This window comes from Hyperolius riggenbachi, chromosome 4, assembly GCF_040937935.1.
Source record: "Hyperolius riggenbachi isolate aHypRig1 chromosome 4, aHypRig1.pri, whole genome shotgun sequence".
Lineage (NCBI taxonomy): Eukaryota > Metazoa > Chordata > Amphibia > Anura > Hyperoliidae > Hyperolius > Hyperolius riggenbachi.
The window spans coordinates 364,178,139-364,194,691 of record NC_090649.1 but is presented as its reverse complement, the minus strand read 5'-3'; the positions used below and the strand labels follow the sequence as shown (position 1 = coordinate 364,194,691).

Here is a 16,553-nt window from a genome sequence, read left to right as displayed (position 1 = left end):
TTTATATTTGATTTTGAAGTGCAATAGAACCAAGTGCAGAGATTGGCAGAGAAGAGCAGCAGATGAAAACTGGTAAGGAATAAGGATAGAGAAATGTTGAGGCAAGCGATAATGAGAACATTTACCAGGAGTGTTCTCTGGGGATAGGAAGAGTGTATTTCAAAAATATTGAACAGGTAAGTGTCAGGGTCTTCCAAAGCTCTGGAGGTGAGGAATGACGTAGATTGTAATCGTATTTGACAAGGCCCTCCTGTCCGTTTGCTCTTCTCCATGGCCATATGGACGCAGTGGCTTGTCTATCTTTATTCCTACATTGCAATCTGCGCATCATTGTTCATTGTTAATGCGGTAATGCCCGTGTACCACTGTTTAGTGTTGTAATGGCTCCTCTATCTATTGTACAGTGCTGTGTAATAGGTTAGCGTTTTTTATATAACGTTTAATAATACCATAATCCTATGTGTTACCAAGAGAAGAATGCCTCCTGTGTGGATGGGGAAAATAAGCCAGGTCAAGTTTGAGGTACTAATCAACCATCCATAATAAGATGACGGGCAGCATGAAATGTTTTTTTTTTCAAGACAGCAGAAACAAGTCAGGAATTGGGCAGGTAAATGTGGGTGTCATTTATGGCATTGTAACTGGAAGGAGGATATGATTTTCCCAGGGGAAGAGGAGTAAAATCAGAAGAGTACAGGTCCACAAAATAGCTATTGTAAAAGAGTAAGACATTATTTGAGCATTTAACAGGAAAAAAAAAAAAGGAAAGGCTTGTGCTTCCAAAAAGCAGATGGATAGTAGAGTCAAGTCAATGATATACTCATTGTTGAGTCCTTCAGCTGTAACACTTAATGTAGACCATTGAACATTGAAATGTGCAACTGTTGAGATTCTAGCAGAAAAATTTTCCTAGCAGAAAAATGTCAGCATTGTTATCTGCATTATTCAGCTGTTTACTATAATTGCATCTTCACTCTGCTTACTGGAGGATCCAGACAAAATGGCAAGAGTTATGGAGACAGCTTTTCCAATACTATTCTTGTGACAGAACTATATTAATCATACTTTTCTATTTATGGTAGTTTCATATCACGCCATCTCTTTACATAATAATTGAAGAGAATCAAAATGGTGTGATACATTTTTAAGCATGCCTTTATCTAGACATTATGGTTTTCTTTAGATTTTATTAACCAAACTAAGCCTAAATCACTTTCTGTAAATGGAAAATTATGTCAGTGAATCTCATCAATTACGGTAACAAACGCATAATTCTGTACTGTACTGTAGCAGTAAGTACCGATTATCTCCTGACCAATCTTTGCTTGACTCATTGTTTTCTAAGCCATTGCTGAGTCAATTTATTTTTCATAGTTTAATCATGGAATCACAAGTGAAAACTGAAACACAGGATTGTTTTTCATGTTTTCTACTTTGAACAATACAGAGAAAAACACTTGGACGTGTCCACCGATATAGACCAATAAGAATTATTCAAATAAAGCCACCTCAATCGCAGCCTTAAAACATAACCTTTAACATTGATTGCTATGCACTCAGATGTCCAGCCTTTCTGAAAACAGACATGGCTACTGAGTGCTTTTTATAGACAAACAACTGACTGATGGTTCAAAGTGTAAAACCCCAGGCAGTCAACAAGTGGCTGCAAGTTTGTATTCTCTTTAAATATCCTCTCCTGATGCATGGGGTGGGATAGTCTGTCTTCTGAAGACCTGCATTAAAAACCTTTCCTACATCTGTTTTTTTTTTTTTTTTGTATTTAATTTGGTGTAATGTGCAATGTAGTGCCTGATTTACATGACTAGAAATTTTCTTTCTGCTAGACATTGCATATTTGAGCAAATGGGGTCAAACCCAATCATGAGTTTATCCTGCAAACTCTGTTGTGAATTTGGAGGGAGCATCAGAACTGGTGGTTGTCTGTAGGGATAACCATTGTTGATGCAGGATTATGCAAATATTGTGTGCAAATTTATGCAGCTTAACAACTGACCAAACTATTTACGCTTCGCCAGGATTCGATTGGTTTATCTTCAAGCTGCATACATTTTGCATACACAATTTGACAATCCCTAGTTGTGTGCTTAACTTTCTTGGGGGGGGGGGGGGGGGGGGAATCCAGTGAGGAAGCCTTTGGAATGAAACAAACATATACATTTATGGTCCTGTCTTGATAGGCAATATATAATAGCTAAAACACTGTTGGAACAGAATAGATGGCTTATCCCACTAACACTGTACTGCTAATATTTGGCCACTATAAAGTATAACAGCTGTGTTCATGACTGACTTGATTAAAATGTTGACTCTTGTATGGTTAATGTCCCTTTGCTTTCAATTTAACAGAGTGAAGAATTTCATATTTACACACAATATTGTACAAATTACCCAAGGTAAGATTTTCTCATGTGTATTTTCTTTGAGACACAACATTGCTTATTGATTATACTGTTAAGTCTGAACAATGTTGGAAACTATGATTCACAAATGATGAAAAAATGTGGTATTATGGTTTTAATACCTTTAACCTCCCTAGTGGTAATGCTGAGCCTGACTTGTCCAGCTAAAACTTGCTGAAAGCGATATTGAGTCAGGCTTGTCCTTGCTGCCAAGGAGATTTCTAGCTGCTATGCGCCGCCGGCTTTGCTTTTTTTGCTTCTATAGGCTTCCCTGAGACTTATGGATGCCTGTCAGCACTCTGTGGGTAGCGATCTGAGCTACTCAGTGTGCCAACCAGCATCTATCAGTCCCAGGGAAGCCCGCATGGACCTGGCGGGGCAGAGCAATGCATCAAAATGTTCCCCTCCCTTCTTTCCTCCTCTCTAATCTCCCCTTGCTTCTGATCCTTCCCCCCTCCCTTACCTCCCATCCTCCATTCCATCCAATTTCCCCCCCCCCCCGCCCCTCCTCTCCTTCTGTCCACTTCTATCCCCCTTTCGTCCACTCAGATCCCCCCTCGGCACTGTTAGATGTGCGGGGGTACCACTAACTAAGGCCTTCTCTCTCTAGCGATGACCACGCACTCTCCTCCCCGTACAGCTCTGGGCTTCTGTTTACAGTACGGGGATACAGCTTCATGATGTCATCAAGCCACGTCCCTGTGCTGTAAACAGTAGCACGGAGCTGTGTGCAGTCATTGCTGGAAAGAGAGCCCCAGTGAGTAGTACTACACCCACTCATCTACCAGCGTGGAGGGGGGAGGATCGGCTTACCTGCTGGGGACACTTATACCAGGCTTACCTATACTATGGCACCTATATTTGGCTTACCTATACTATGGTACCTATAGACAGCTTAGCTATACTGGGGACACTCATACCTGGCTTACCTATACTATGGCACCTATAGCTAGCTTACCTATGTTGGGGACTCTAATACCTGGCTTACCTATACTGTGGCACCTACGATTTTAGCCTGCTGGCTTACCAATACTTTGGCACCTATAGCTGGCTTACCTATACTGGGGCACCTATAGCTCGTTAACTTATACTGGTGCTTATACTCAACATTGCCATGCTGATCCCTCGTCGTGTACCTCTGATAGCTTCCCCAGTGTCCTCTCCCATGTCCCTCAGCGGATTTGCTTTTCCTTCGGTAATTACATGTTCCCAGGCGATTTGATGACGCCAAACTTTTTTTTTTTATTTTGTATTGAATTCAAAGTACAAAAAAAAAATGCAGCATGTACCTGACTGGTGTTGAAATTCAAAATGCAAGTACTGTTTCCTGAAAGTGAACCTGAACACTGTTCTAAAAGATAAGCAACAACATAATAACCTTTAACCACTTACCGACCGCCCACTGCACAGGGGCGGCCGGAAAGTGGATCCCGCAAGGACTGCCGCATGCACAGAGGCAGCGGTCCTTGTAGGGGCATGGGCGGAGCGATTGCGTCATCCGTGACGCGATCCTCCGCCGGGGACTGGCTCCGCCCCCCTCGCACTGTAACCCGCCGGCCGTTTGGAAGTGCCGGCGGGTTACTAGCACCTGGATCGCCGCATACAAAGTGTATAATACACTTTGTAATGTATACAAAGTGTATTATACAGGCTGCCCTATGGCCTGGTGGTCCCAGTGTCCGAGGGACCACCAGGGCAGGCTGCAGCCACCCTAGTCTGCACCCAAGCACACTGATTCCCCCCCCCTGCCCCCTGATCGCCCACAGCACCCCTCAGAACCCACCCTGCCCACCCCCCAGACCACTGTTTGCACCCAATCACCCCCCTAATCACCCATCAATCACTCCCTGTCGCTATCTGTCAACGCTATTTTTTTTTATTCCCTAAACTGCTCCCTCCTGATCACCCCCCACCCCTCAGATTCTCCCCAGACCCCCCCCCCCCCCCCCCCCATGTACTGTATGCATCTATCCCCCTGATCACCTGTCAATCACCTGTCAATCACCCATCAATCACCCCCTGTCACTGCCACCCATCAATCAGCCCCTAACCTGCCCCTTGCGGGCAATCTGATCACCCACCCACACCAATAGATCGTCCGCAGATCCGACGTCCGATCACCTCCCAAGTGCAGTGTTTACATCTGTTCTCTACCCTAAACAGCCACTAATTACCCATCAATCACCCCCTGTCACTGCTACCTATCAGATTAGACCCCTATCTGCCCCTAGGTCACTCAATCACCCGCCCACAGCCTCAGAACGCCCTCAGACCCCAGCCCTGATCACCTCACCAGTGCATTGCTTGCATCTATTCCCCCCTCTAATCACACCTTGAGACACCCATCAATCACCTCCTATCACCCCCTAGCACACCTGCCCATCAGATCAGGCCCTAATTTGCCCCGTGTGGGCTCCTGATCACTCGGCCAAACCCTCAGATCCCCCTCAGACCCCCTTCCGATCACCTCCCCAGTGCATTGATTGCATCTATTTTCCCCTCTAACCACCCCCTGAGACACCCATCAATCACCTCCTGTCACCCCCCTAGCACTCCTATCCATCAGATCAGGCCCAATACAACCTGTCATCTAAAAGGCCACCCTGCTTATGACCGGTTCCACAAAATTCGCCCCCTCATAGACCACCAGTCATCAAAATTTGCAGATGCTTATACCCCTGAACAGTCATTTTGAGACATTTGGTTTCCAGACTACTCACGGTTTTGGGCCCGTAAAATGCCAGGGCGGTATAGGAACCCCACAAGTGACCCCATTTTAGAAAAAAAGACACCTCAAGGTATTCTGTTAGGTGTATGACAAGTTCATAGAAGATTTTATTTTTTGTCAAAAGTTAGCGGAAATTGATTTTTTTTTTTCACAAAGTGTCATTTTTCACTAACTTGTGACAAAAAATAAAATCTTCTATGAACTCGCCATACACCTAAGGGAATACCTTGGGGTGTCTTCTTTCTAAAATGGAGTCACTTGTGGGGTTCCTATACTGCCCTGGCATTTTAGGGGCCCTAAACCGTGAGGAGTAGTCTAGAAAACAAATGCCTCAAAATGACCTGTAAATAGGACGTTGGGCCCCTTAGCGCACCTAGGCTGCAAAAAAGTGTCACACATGTGGTACCGCCGTACTCAGGAAAAGTAGTATAATGTGTTTTGGGGTATATTTTTACACATACCCATGCTGGGTGGGAAAAATCTCTCTGTAAATGGACAATTGTGTGTAAAAAAAATCAAAAAATTGCCATTTACAGAGATATTTCTCCCACCCAGCATGGGTATGTGTAAAAATACACCCCAAAACACATTAAACTACTTCTCCTGAGTACAGCGATACCACGTGTGGCACTTTTTTGCACCCTAAGTGCGCTAAGGGGCCCAAAGTCCAATGAGTACCTTTAGGATTTCACAGGTCATTTTGCGACATTTGGTTTCAAGACTACTCCTCACGGTATGCAAAATTGGAGAGGAAAAAAGCACTGGCACCAAAAAATGCAGCAGGGAGGATTAACCCACAAATGGTCTTACCTGCAGTGTGCTCCAGATACAGTCAATTGCAGTCCAAAAGAAAGAGGAAATGATGGGCATCAACTGCATAAAAAGACCCTTTATTGTGGTGGGTAGACACAGTGGTTACAGCAGTGGGGGGAGGACAAAGATGTCTGACAGCTGTTTCGCAGAGATAAACCCTGCTTCTTCAGAGACCTCTTACTTCACTGTATTTCCTAAAGCCCCTTGATGCTATTTTCTTATCGTCATACCTCTTAAGAGAGGCGACCGTCCAAAACAGTTTAACTTCCTTTTCAGACAATCGATTGATGTCTTGTTCCAAAATCTTCACCCCCACTGCTTTACTTGCAACTGAACCACTTGCTGTGTCAGTAAAAAATGTAACCCAATCCGATCTACCTGCTAACAAGCGTGTATTGCAAGAGCTAGCTGTTGCTTCCTGTGCACCCGTTGCCACCGGGGCCTCTGTTTCTGCTTGTTGCATTTGTGCTCAGTAATAACACAGTCTATTTTATGCAAAATTGGAGAGGAAAAAAGCACTGGCACCAAAAAATGCAGCAGGGAGGATTAACCCACAAATGGTCTTACCTGCAGTGTGCTCCAGATACAGTCAATTGCAGTCCAAAAGAAAGAGGAAATGATGGGCATCAACTGCATAAAAAGACCCTTTATTGTGGTGGGTAGACACAGTGGTTACAGCAGTGGGGGGAGGACAAAGATGTCTGACAGCTGTTTCGCAGAGATAAACCCTGCTTCTTCAGAGCAGTCTCTGTCTAGAAAGAAGACACCCCAAGGTATTCCGTTAGGAGTATGGTGAGTTCATAGAAGATTTTATTTTTTGTCACAAGTTAGCGGAAAATGACACTTTGTGAAAAAAAAACAATTAAAATCAATTTCCGCTAACTTGCGACAAAAAATAAAATCTTCTATGAACTCGCCATACTCCTAACGGAATACCTTGGGGTGTCTTCTTTCTAAAATGGGGTCATTAGTGGGGTTCCTATACTGCCCTGGCATTTTAGGGGGCCTAAACCGTGAGGAGTAGTCTTGAAACAAAAATGACCTGTGAAATCCTAAAGGTACTCATTGGACTTTGGGCCCCTTAGCGCAGTTAGGGTGCAAAAAAGTGCCACACATGTGGTATCGCCGTACTCAGGAGAAGTAGTATAATGTGTTTTGGGGTGTATTTTTACACATACCCATGCTGAGTGGGAGAAATATCTCTGTAAATGGACAATTGTGTTCCAACAAAAAATCAAACAATTGTCATTTACAGAGATATTTCTCCCACCCAGCATGGGTATGTGTAAAAATACACCCCACAACACATTATACTACTTCTCCTGAGTACGGCAATACCACATGTGTGGCACTTTTTTGCAGCCTAACTGCGCTAAGGGGCCCAAAGTCCAATGAGCACCTTTAGGCTTTACAGGGGTGCTTACAATTTAGCACCCCCCAAAATGTCAAATGTCAGGACAGTAAACACACCCCACAAATGACCCCATTTTGGACAAGTATTATTGTTTATCTGCGCTGAAAGCTGCCCTTGCAATTTATTGCATAACTGCTGTATTTATATATTGCGAAGTATACAGTAAGAATGTGTATTTTCCTGTGTACACTTTTGTCTTGTATTTAGCTGTGGCAGTGCTAGCAGCGTTTATATTATTTTGTTTTTCTTATCCGCTACTATTGTAATCACTTCCTCAAGTTACGCAACAAAGCTAAGTTTCCAACTGAAGACGAAAGTGCAGAGTTTAACTGTTTGAATGCTGTTCTGCTACCAGTGTTTTTTCTTGTAGAAACTTCTAGAGCAAAGAAGAAATGCTGAGTTTTATACCACTTTGAGGGCAAGATACTTTTTTTCTGAAACTGAGCTGGGATTAGCCCACTGGGATCACTGCACAAAGTTCTGCTGTCATTATGACACCAGGGCGACCAAGCTGCAGTGACGTCATAGCAGCATGAACAGCTAGAGAGAAATTGGCCTGCACGGATTGAGGAGCTGAAATCTACGCCCTGGCAGGCCATCAACAGGGCATAGATTTCAACTACCTATGTCCACAAGGTGTTAATGAAACAGTAGTTTCACTTTAAAGTGTTTTTGTACTTATAGTTAAGTGTGCTTTAACATTTTTAAAACAAGGCTTTAATCAACAGTGCAGTATACTCACACTACTGATTTTATCAAAGCTTTAAATCTTGACTCGTGCTCTTGATAGTAAGAATTGACTCGCTAATACTCTATACTTGGCATGCACAGTGTGTCTCTAAAACCCAAGTGGGCAGTGTGTACCCCGAATCGTAATTAGGCCGTGTGCCCCCTAAATCATTGTTGTTTAGTGGGTGCCTGTAAATAAATGCAGACACCATACTTCCCTTTCAAACATTTTTGGCCTCCAGCTACCAATGCAGTGGGACTATGCTGAAAGACTCCGGTGATGTGTTGCAGCACCCTGTATTATTATCTGCCATACTCATGGCCAAGAGATTGAAATCTGAACACATTTAGCTCTAAGCTGGTGATCACTTTACTTGCCAGGGAACACCTGACAATGCAATTCTGTCAACACAATGCTTCACGATACAATTTTGTCTCCTTGTGCATTTAACTACAGAGCATAAAGAGATGGATTGTTGCACTGTCTATTTTTGTCTTACCTTTGATTTCAAAAAAATAAAAAAATTTTTGACACCCTTGCATACAGAACTGCTATGGAAACAAAGTGAAGCTCTGGCCCTGGTGACTGCTATATGTGTAGTCCTCGGTTAACGAACGAGATAGGGACTGTCGTCTCCTTCTTAACCTGAATCTGTCCTTAGATAAAAATGGTTAATAGATTCTAATAATTCTACAGAGGCGCTCTAGCTTTTCACTGACCTAGATGTGTGTTCTCCTACCTCAATTGCCTGATGAAGCGGGATGTTCGCCCGTGAAACGCGTTGTACTGCATTCGGAGACCAATAAATGTTTTTTGTACTATTTACGGCTTGAATTAGCCTGGTCATTTTAGTGAGGGTAGTGGATCCACCCACCCTCTCCTTTTTAAACGGTTTTTAACCTATCTTATCCTATTTTGGCGCCTCTATTAACCATTTTTATCTATATCTTGTCCACCCTTGGTGGAGGGGTGTATCCCCATTTTTCTTTTCTATAGAGAGCGACTTTTTATACCTGAGTGGGGTCAGGTGAAAATTCTCCCCACCTGCTATTTCAGTGGTCGCCTACGTGGTGACCCATACTTGTGAGTATATTCTCATACAAATACTTTTCCATATTGGTTGAACATACTACACCAGATTTGGCTCTCGGTTTTCTTCCTTTTTTTGTCTTTTAATGAATCTGTCCTTAAGTCGGGACAGCCACCTTTGCCCCCGTTTTTAATGCAGAGTAAGCACAGCGGAAGGTAGATGGGGGACATCTCACCTGATCCTCGGCAGTAGAAGGTCCCATCGTGCTGCCCGGAAGCTGCACGGCCCGTCCTCTCGCTCCGTCCTCTGTCCCCCCCAGCGGCTTCGCATGCGTCGCATCTGGAGGCGCCGCCACTAGGGCGTCATTATGCAACGCATAAGAAGCCGCCGGGGAACAGTGAACGGAGCGAGAGGATGGGCCGTGCAGCTTCCGGGCAGCACGATGGGACCTTCTATCGCGGAGGATCAGGTGAGATGTCCTCTATCTACCTTCCGCTACGCTTAATCTGCATTAAAAATGGTGCGGAGGAGGTAGTCCCCGGCGGCGTGACCTCATCACAGCGGGTCGGCGGGCGCTCGTATCGGCGGGGCGTTCGTAAACCGGGGACTCCCTGTATATGCACTAAAATGGTCTAGACTTCATAAATGCTCATTAGACAATCTATGCATTCAGGAATATTTTCAGTACAACATTTTTGCAAATCTCGTTTCATTGCAGCTTATGCTGCTGCTGCTGCTGCTTAACCACCCTGGCGTTCTATTAAGATCGCCAGGGAGGCTGCGGGAGGGTTTTTTTTTAATAAAAAAAAAACTATTTCATGCAGCCAACTGAAAGTTGGCTGCATGAAAGCCCACTAGAGGGCGCTCCGGAGGCGATCTTCCGATCGCCTCTGGCGCCCAGAATAAACAAGGAAGGCCGCAATGAGCAGCCTTCCTTGTTTCGCTTACCTCGTCGCCATGGTGACGAGCGGAGTGACGTCATGGACGTCAGCCGACATCCTGACGTCAGCCGCCTCCGATCCAGCCCTTAGCGCTGGCCGGAACTTTTTGTTCCGGCTACGCTGGGCTCAGGCGGCTGGGGGGACCCTCTTTCGCCGCACTGCAGCGGCGATCAGGCAGCACACGCGGCTGGCAAAGTGCCGGCTGCAAGTGCTGCTTTTTATTTGAGCCAAATCGGCCCAGCAGGGCCTGAGTGGCAGGCTCCGGCGGTACTGGACGAGCTGAGCTCGTCCAGACCGCTCAGCTGGTTAAAGAGACACTGAAGCGAAAAAAAACTATGATATTATGATTTATATGTGTAGTACAGCTAAGAAATAAAACATTAAGATCAGATACATCAGTCTAATTGTTTCCAGTACAGGAAGAGTTAAGAAACTCCAGTTGTTATCTCTATACAAAAAAGCCATTATCTCTACGACTTTCAAAAGTCGTGGAGAGGGCTGTTTTCTGACTTTTATTATATCGACTGTTAGTTAACTATTTACTTTTCCTCTGGCAGAGGAGAGTTCATTAGTTCACAGACTGCTCTGAAAGAATCATTTTGAATGCTGAGTGTTGTGTAATCTGCACATATTAGAGAATGATGCAATGTTAGAAAAAACACTATGGCCTCAATTCACTAAGATCATGCTGGAGATAATAAGGCAAGAGAAAACTTACCTCCACACAGTAAGGCCCAGTGCACACCAAAACCGCTAGCAGATCCGCAATACGCTAGCGGTTTTGGGAGCTGATTTCAGAGCGATTCTAGGTATGTTTAGAGAGGTTTTCTAAACATACCTAGCGGTTTTGGGTGCGTTTTTGTGTAGCAGATTACACATATTGTTACAGTAAAAGCTGTTACTTAACAGCTATTGTAACAAAAACGCCTGGCAAACCGCTCTGAAGTAGCGTTTTTCAGAGCGGTTTGCGTTTTTCCTGTACTTTACATTGAGGACGAAACGCTTCCGAAATCCGCAAACGTGCAGCAGGAGGCGCGTTTGCGGCTTGGCAAAAACCGCAAACCGCAGGTGTGCACCATCCCATTGCAATACATTAGACAAGGGTTTTTATAGGCGGATGCGGCCGGCGGATCGTTCCAAAAACCGCTCGGTGTGCACTGGGCCTTAGAGAGTTATCTTATCTCTTCATTCCTTACATTACCTCCTCTGTAGTTAAGTTACCCCCTCTGTAGTTATTTTCACACACAGTTAATGAACAGCCTGTCTTTAACTCTGGAGTTATTTTAAGGATTAACCACTTGCCGACCGCCTTAAGCCAATGGGCGGCGGCAAGGGCTGGGCCCAAACGACCGCAATACGCCCATCGGCGGTGGCGGCGGCGGGCGTGGTTATGCGGTGATCGCGTCATTCGTGACGCGATCAGCCGCCGGCGATTGGCTCCGCCCCCCCGCGCTGTAACCCGCCGGCCGTTCGGAAGCGCCGGCGGGTTACTAGCACCCGGATCGCCGCATACAAAGTGTATAATACACTTTGTAATGTTTACAAAGTGTATTATACTGGCTGCCTCCTGCCCTGGTGGTCCCAGTGTCCGAGGGACCACCAGGGCAGGCTGCAGCCACCCTAGTCTGCACCAAACACACTGATCCTGCCCCCCCTTCCCTCTGATCGCCCACAGCACCCCTCAGACCCCCCCCCCCCCCCTGCCCACCCCCCAGACCCCTGTTTGCACCCAATCCCCCCCCCTAATCACCCATCAATCACTCCCTGTCACTATCTACAAACGCTATTTTTTTAACCCTAAACTGCCCCCTGCTCCCTCCTGATCACCCCACCACCCCTCAGATTCTCCCCAGACCCCCCCCAGACCCCCCCCCTGTGTACTGTATGCATCTATTCCCCCCCTGATCACCTGCCAATCACCTGTCAATCACCCATCAATCACCCCCTGTCACTGCCACCCATCAATCAGCCCCTAACCTGCCCCTTGCGGGCAATCTGATCACCCACCCACACCAATAGATCGCCCGCAGATCCGACATCAGATCACCTCCCAAGTGCAGTGTTTACATCTGTTCTCTCCTCTAAACACCCACTAATTACCCATCAATCACCCCCTATCACTACCTGTCACTGTTACCCATCAGATCAGACCCTAATCTGCCCCTTGCGGGCACCCAATCACCCGCCTACACGCTCAGATTGCCCTCAGACCCCCCCTTATCAATTCGCCAGTGCAATATTTACATCTGTGCTTCCCTGTAATAACCCACTGATCACCTGTCAATCACCTATCAATCACCCATCAATCACCCCCTGTCACTGCCACCCATCAATCACCCCCTGTCACTGCCACCCATCAATCAGCCCCTAACCTGCCCCTTGCGGGCAATCTGATCACCCACCCACACCAATAGATCGCCAGCAGATCTGATGTCAGATCACCTCCCAAGTGCAGTGTTTACATCTGTTCTCTACCCTAAACACCCACTAATTACCCATCAATCACCCCCTGTCACTGATACCCATCAGATTAGACCCTAATCTGCCCCTAGGGCACCCAATCACCCGCCCACACTCTCAGAACGCCCTTAGACCCCAGCCCTAATCACCTCGCCAGGGCATTGCTTGCATCTATTTCCCCCCTCTAATCACACCTTGAGACACCCATCAATCACCTCCTGTCACCACCTGTCACCCCCTAGCACACCTACCCATCAGATCAGGCCCTAATTTGCCCCGTGTGGGCTCTTGATCACTCGGCCAAACCCTCAGACCCCCTTCCGATCACCTCCCCAGTGCATTGATTGTATCTATTTTCCCCTCTAACCACCCATCAATCACCTCCTGTCACCCCCTAGCACTCCTATCCATCAGATCAGGCCCAATACAACCTGTCATCTAAGAGGCCACCCTGCTTATGACCGGTTCCACAAAATTTTCTCCCTCATAGACCACCTGTCATCAAAATTTGCAGATGCTTATACCCCTGAACAGTCATTTTGAGAAATTTGGTTTCCCGACTACTCACGGTTTTGGGCCCGTAAAATGCCAGGGCAGTATAGGAACCCCACAAGTGACCCCATTTTAGAAAAGACACCCCAAGGTATTCTGTTAGGTGTATGACGAGTTCACAGAAGATTTTATTTTTTGTCAACAGTTAGCGGAAATTGATTTTTATTGTTTTTCTCACAAAGTGTTCACTAACTTGTGACAAAAAATAAAATCTTCTATGAACTCACCATACACCTAATGGATTACCTTGGGGTGTCTTCTTTCTAAAATGGGGTCACTTGTGGGGTTCCTATACTGCCCTGGCATTTTAGGGGCCCTAAACCGTGAGGAGTAGTCTAGAAAACAAATGCCTCAAAATGACCTGTGAATAGGACGTTGGGCCCCTTAGCGCACCTAGGCTGCAAAAAAGTGTTACATATGTGGTATCGCCGTACTCAGGAGAAGTAGTATGTGTTTTGTGGTGTATTTTTACACATACCCATGCTGGGTGGGAGAAATCTCTCTGTAAATGGACAATTGTGTTTAAAAAAAATCAAATAATTGTCATTTACAGAGATATTTCTCCCACTCAGCATGGGTATGTGTAAAAATACACCACAAAACACATTATACTACTTCTCCTGAGTACGGCGGTACCACATGTGTGGCATTTTTTTGCACCCTAAGTGCGCTAAGGGGCCCAAAGTCCAATGAGTACCTTTAGGATTTCACAGGTCATTTTGCGACATTTGGTTTCAAGACTACTCCTCACGGTTTAGGGCCCCTAAAATGCCAGGGCAGTATAAGAACCCCACAAATGACCCCATTTTAGAAAGAAGACACCCCAAGGTATTCCGTTAGGAGTATGGTGAGTTCGTAGAAGATTTTATTTTTTGTCACAAGTTAGCGGAAAATGACACTTTGTGAAAAAACACAATTAAAATCAATTTCCGCTAACTTGTGACAAAAAAAAAATCTTCTATGAACTCATCATACTCCTAACGGAATACCTTGGGGTGTCTTCTTTCTAAAATGGGGTCATTTGTGGGGTTCCTATACTGCCCTGGAATTTTAGAGGCCCTAAACTGTGAGGAGTAGTCTTGAAACAAAAATGACCTGTGAAATCCTAAAGGTACTCATTGGACTTTGGGCTCCTTAGCGCAGTTAGGGTGCAAAAAAGTGCCACACATGTGGTATCGCCGTACTCAGGAGAAGTAGTATAATGTGTTTTGGGGTGTATTTTTACACATACCCATGCTGAGTGGGAGAAATATCTATGTAAATAGACAATTGTGTGTAAAAAAAAATCAAAAAATTGTCATTTATGGAGATATTTCTCCCACCCAGCATGGGTATGTGTAAAAATACACCCCAAACCACATTATACTACTTCTTCTGAGTACGGCAATACCACATGTGTGGCACTTTTTTGCAGCCTAACTGCGCTAAGGGGCCCAAAGTCCAATGAGCATCTTTAGGCTTTACAGGGGTGCTTACAATTAGGCACCCCCCAAAATGCCAGGACAGTGAACACACCCCACAAATGACCACATTTTGGAAAGTAGACACTTCAAGGTATTCAGAGAGGAGCATAGTGAGTTCGTGGCAGATTTCATTTTTTTTTTTTTGTCGCAAGTTAGAAGAAATGGAAACTTTTTTTTTTTGTCACAAAGTGTCATTTTCTGCTAACTTGTGACAAAAAATAAAATCTTCTATGAACTCACCATACCTCTCACTGAATACTTTGGGATGTCTTCTTTCCAAAATGGGGTCATTTGAGGGCTATTTATACTATCCTGGAATTTTAGCACCTCATGAAACATGAAAGGGGGTCAGAATAGTCAGAGATGCTTGAAAATAGGAAAATTCACTTTTGGCACCATAGTTTGTAAACGCTATAACTTTTACCCAATCCAATAAATATACACTGAATGGTTTTTTTTTTTATCAAAGACATGTAGCAGAATAACTTTCGCACTCAAATGTATAGGAAATTTTACTTTATTTGAAAAATGTCAGCACAGAAAGTTAAAAAAGTCATTTTTTTGACAAAATTCATGTCTTTTTTAAAGACTATAATAAAAACTAAAACTCGCAGCAGCAATCAAATAGCACTAAAAGAAAGCTGTATTAGTGACAAGAAAAGGAGGTAAAATTCATTTAGGTGGTAGGTTGTATGACCGAGCAATCAACCGTGAAAGCTGCAGTGGTCTGGTCCTTAGGGGGCGAAAAGACTGTGGTCCTCAAGTGGTTAAAGAGTTAACTTAAAGACAGAAGAGTTAACTTTAGGTTTGCCTGAGGTAAAATGTTTCCTGAATACTACATGCCTTATCACCATGGTAACAACTCTAGAAGAGTTAATAAAGACAGAGGCCTTTATACTTGAAAATAAAAATATGAGAATATTTTCTTTGCTGCTAACCTTCTAGTAATTATTCATAGTACACAACCAATTCATTATATCATATATTTTTTTTCGCTTCAGTGTCTCTTTAATGAAAGTTAGTGATACTACTGTAACAATATAAAGTAGAATGTAACATTATTCAGGATAGCCAATTTTACACTAATTATCCTGTATTCAGCTTCAGAAACCCTTCCGTTATCTATTTCATGCACTGTATTGGTATGTGAACACACAATCCCAGTGGTGCTTAGCCTAGGCTATGATGTCACACAGCCTTTTGCCCCAAATAATTCTGGGAGACCAGGGTTTCTGCTCACTTCAGAACACCAACAAATACTGCACATTAATGCACCTTGCCAGAAGTAAAGATGTTTCCACCTGTGATATATTTAAGAATTTAAATCTGGTAGAGGAAAGGTTTTACAATGTGCAAACATTAAGTAAAACGTCTATAAATGAATATTGTGAAAAGAAACCATTTTATCCATTGAGTTATATTCAGCAAAGTTACTCTTAAAGGATACCCGAGGTGACATGTGACATGATGAGATAGACATGGGTATGTACAGTGCCTAGTACACAAATAACTATGCGGTGTTCCTTTTTTTCTTTCCCTGCCTGAAAGAGTTAAATATCAAGTATGAAAGTGGATGACTCAGTCCTGACTCAGACAGGAAGTGACTGCAGTGTGACCCTCACTGATGAGAAATTCCAACTATAAAACACTTTCTTAGCAGTAAATGGCTTCTGAGAGCAGGAAAGATAAAAAGGTCAATAGTTCATAGATTTTAGCTCTGCCATACTTCAATGAATGTGTCATTGAGCAAAAACAAACAGTTTAAAACTTAAAACGTAGATTTAAACGTAAAATAAAACTGTGGAATAGCTTAAGTAATTTTTAGGAGAAGGAAGATAGATACAATCGTTTATTTCATTAGTTTATTTTCACCTCGGGTGTCCTTTACATATAGACTTAAGCAATCAAAATAATGATGGAACAGGATCACAGAATGTTGGCTGTACAGAGACAAATAAAATTTACACAGAAAATTTGCTTTGCCAACTCCATAAACACTGAA

General features: G+C 44.2%; 1 protein-coding gene across 1 annotated transcript in view; it reads left to right on the top strand.

Annotated features, from left to right (window-relative positions):
• PLEKHG1 (pleckstrin homology and RhoGEF domain containing G1) overlaps positions 1-16,553 on the top strand; it is a 192,366-nt gene that overhangs the window by 137,191 nt on the left and 38,622 nt on the right. The window contains exon 5 of the mRNA XM_068233407.1: positions 2,368-2,414. Within this exon, the coding sequence (XP_068089508.1) occupies positions 2,368-2,414 (47 nt within the window). The remainder of the gene's footprint in view (positions 1-2,367; positions 2,415-16,553) is intronic.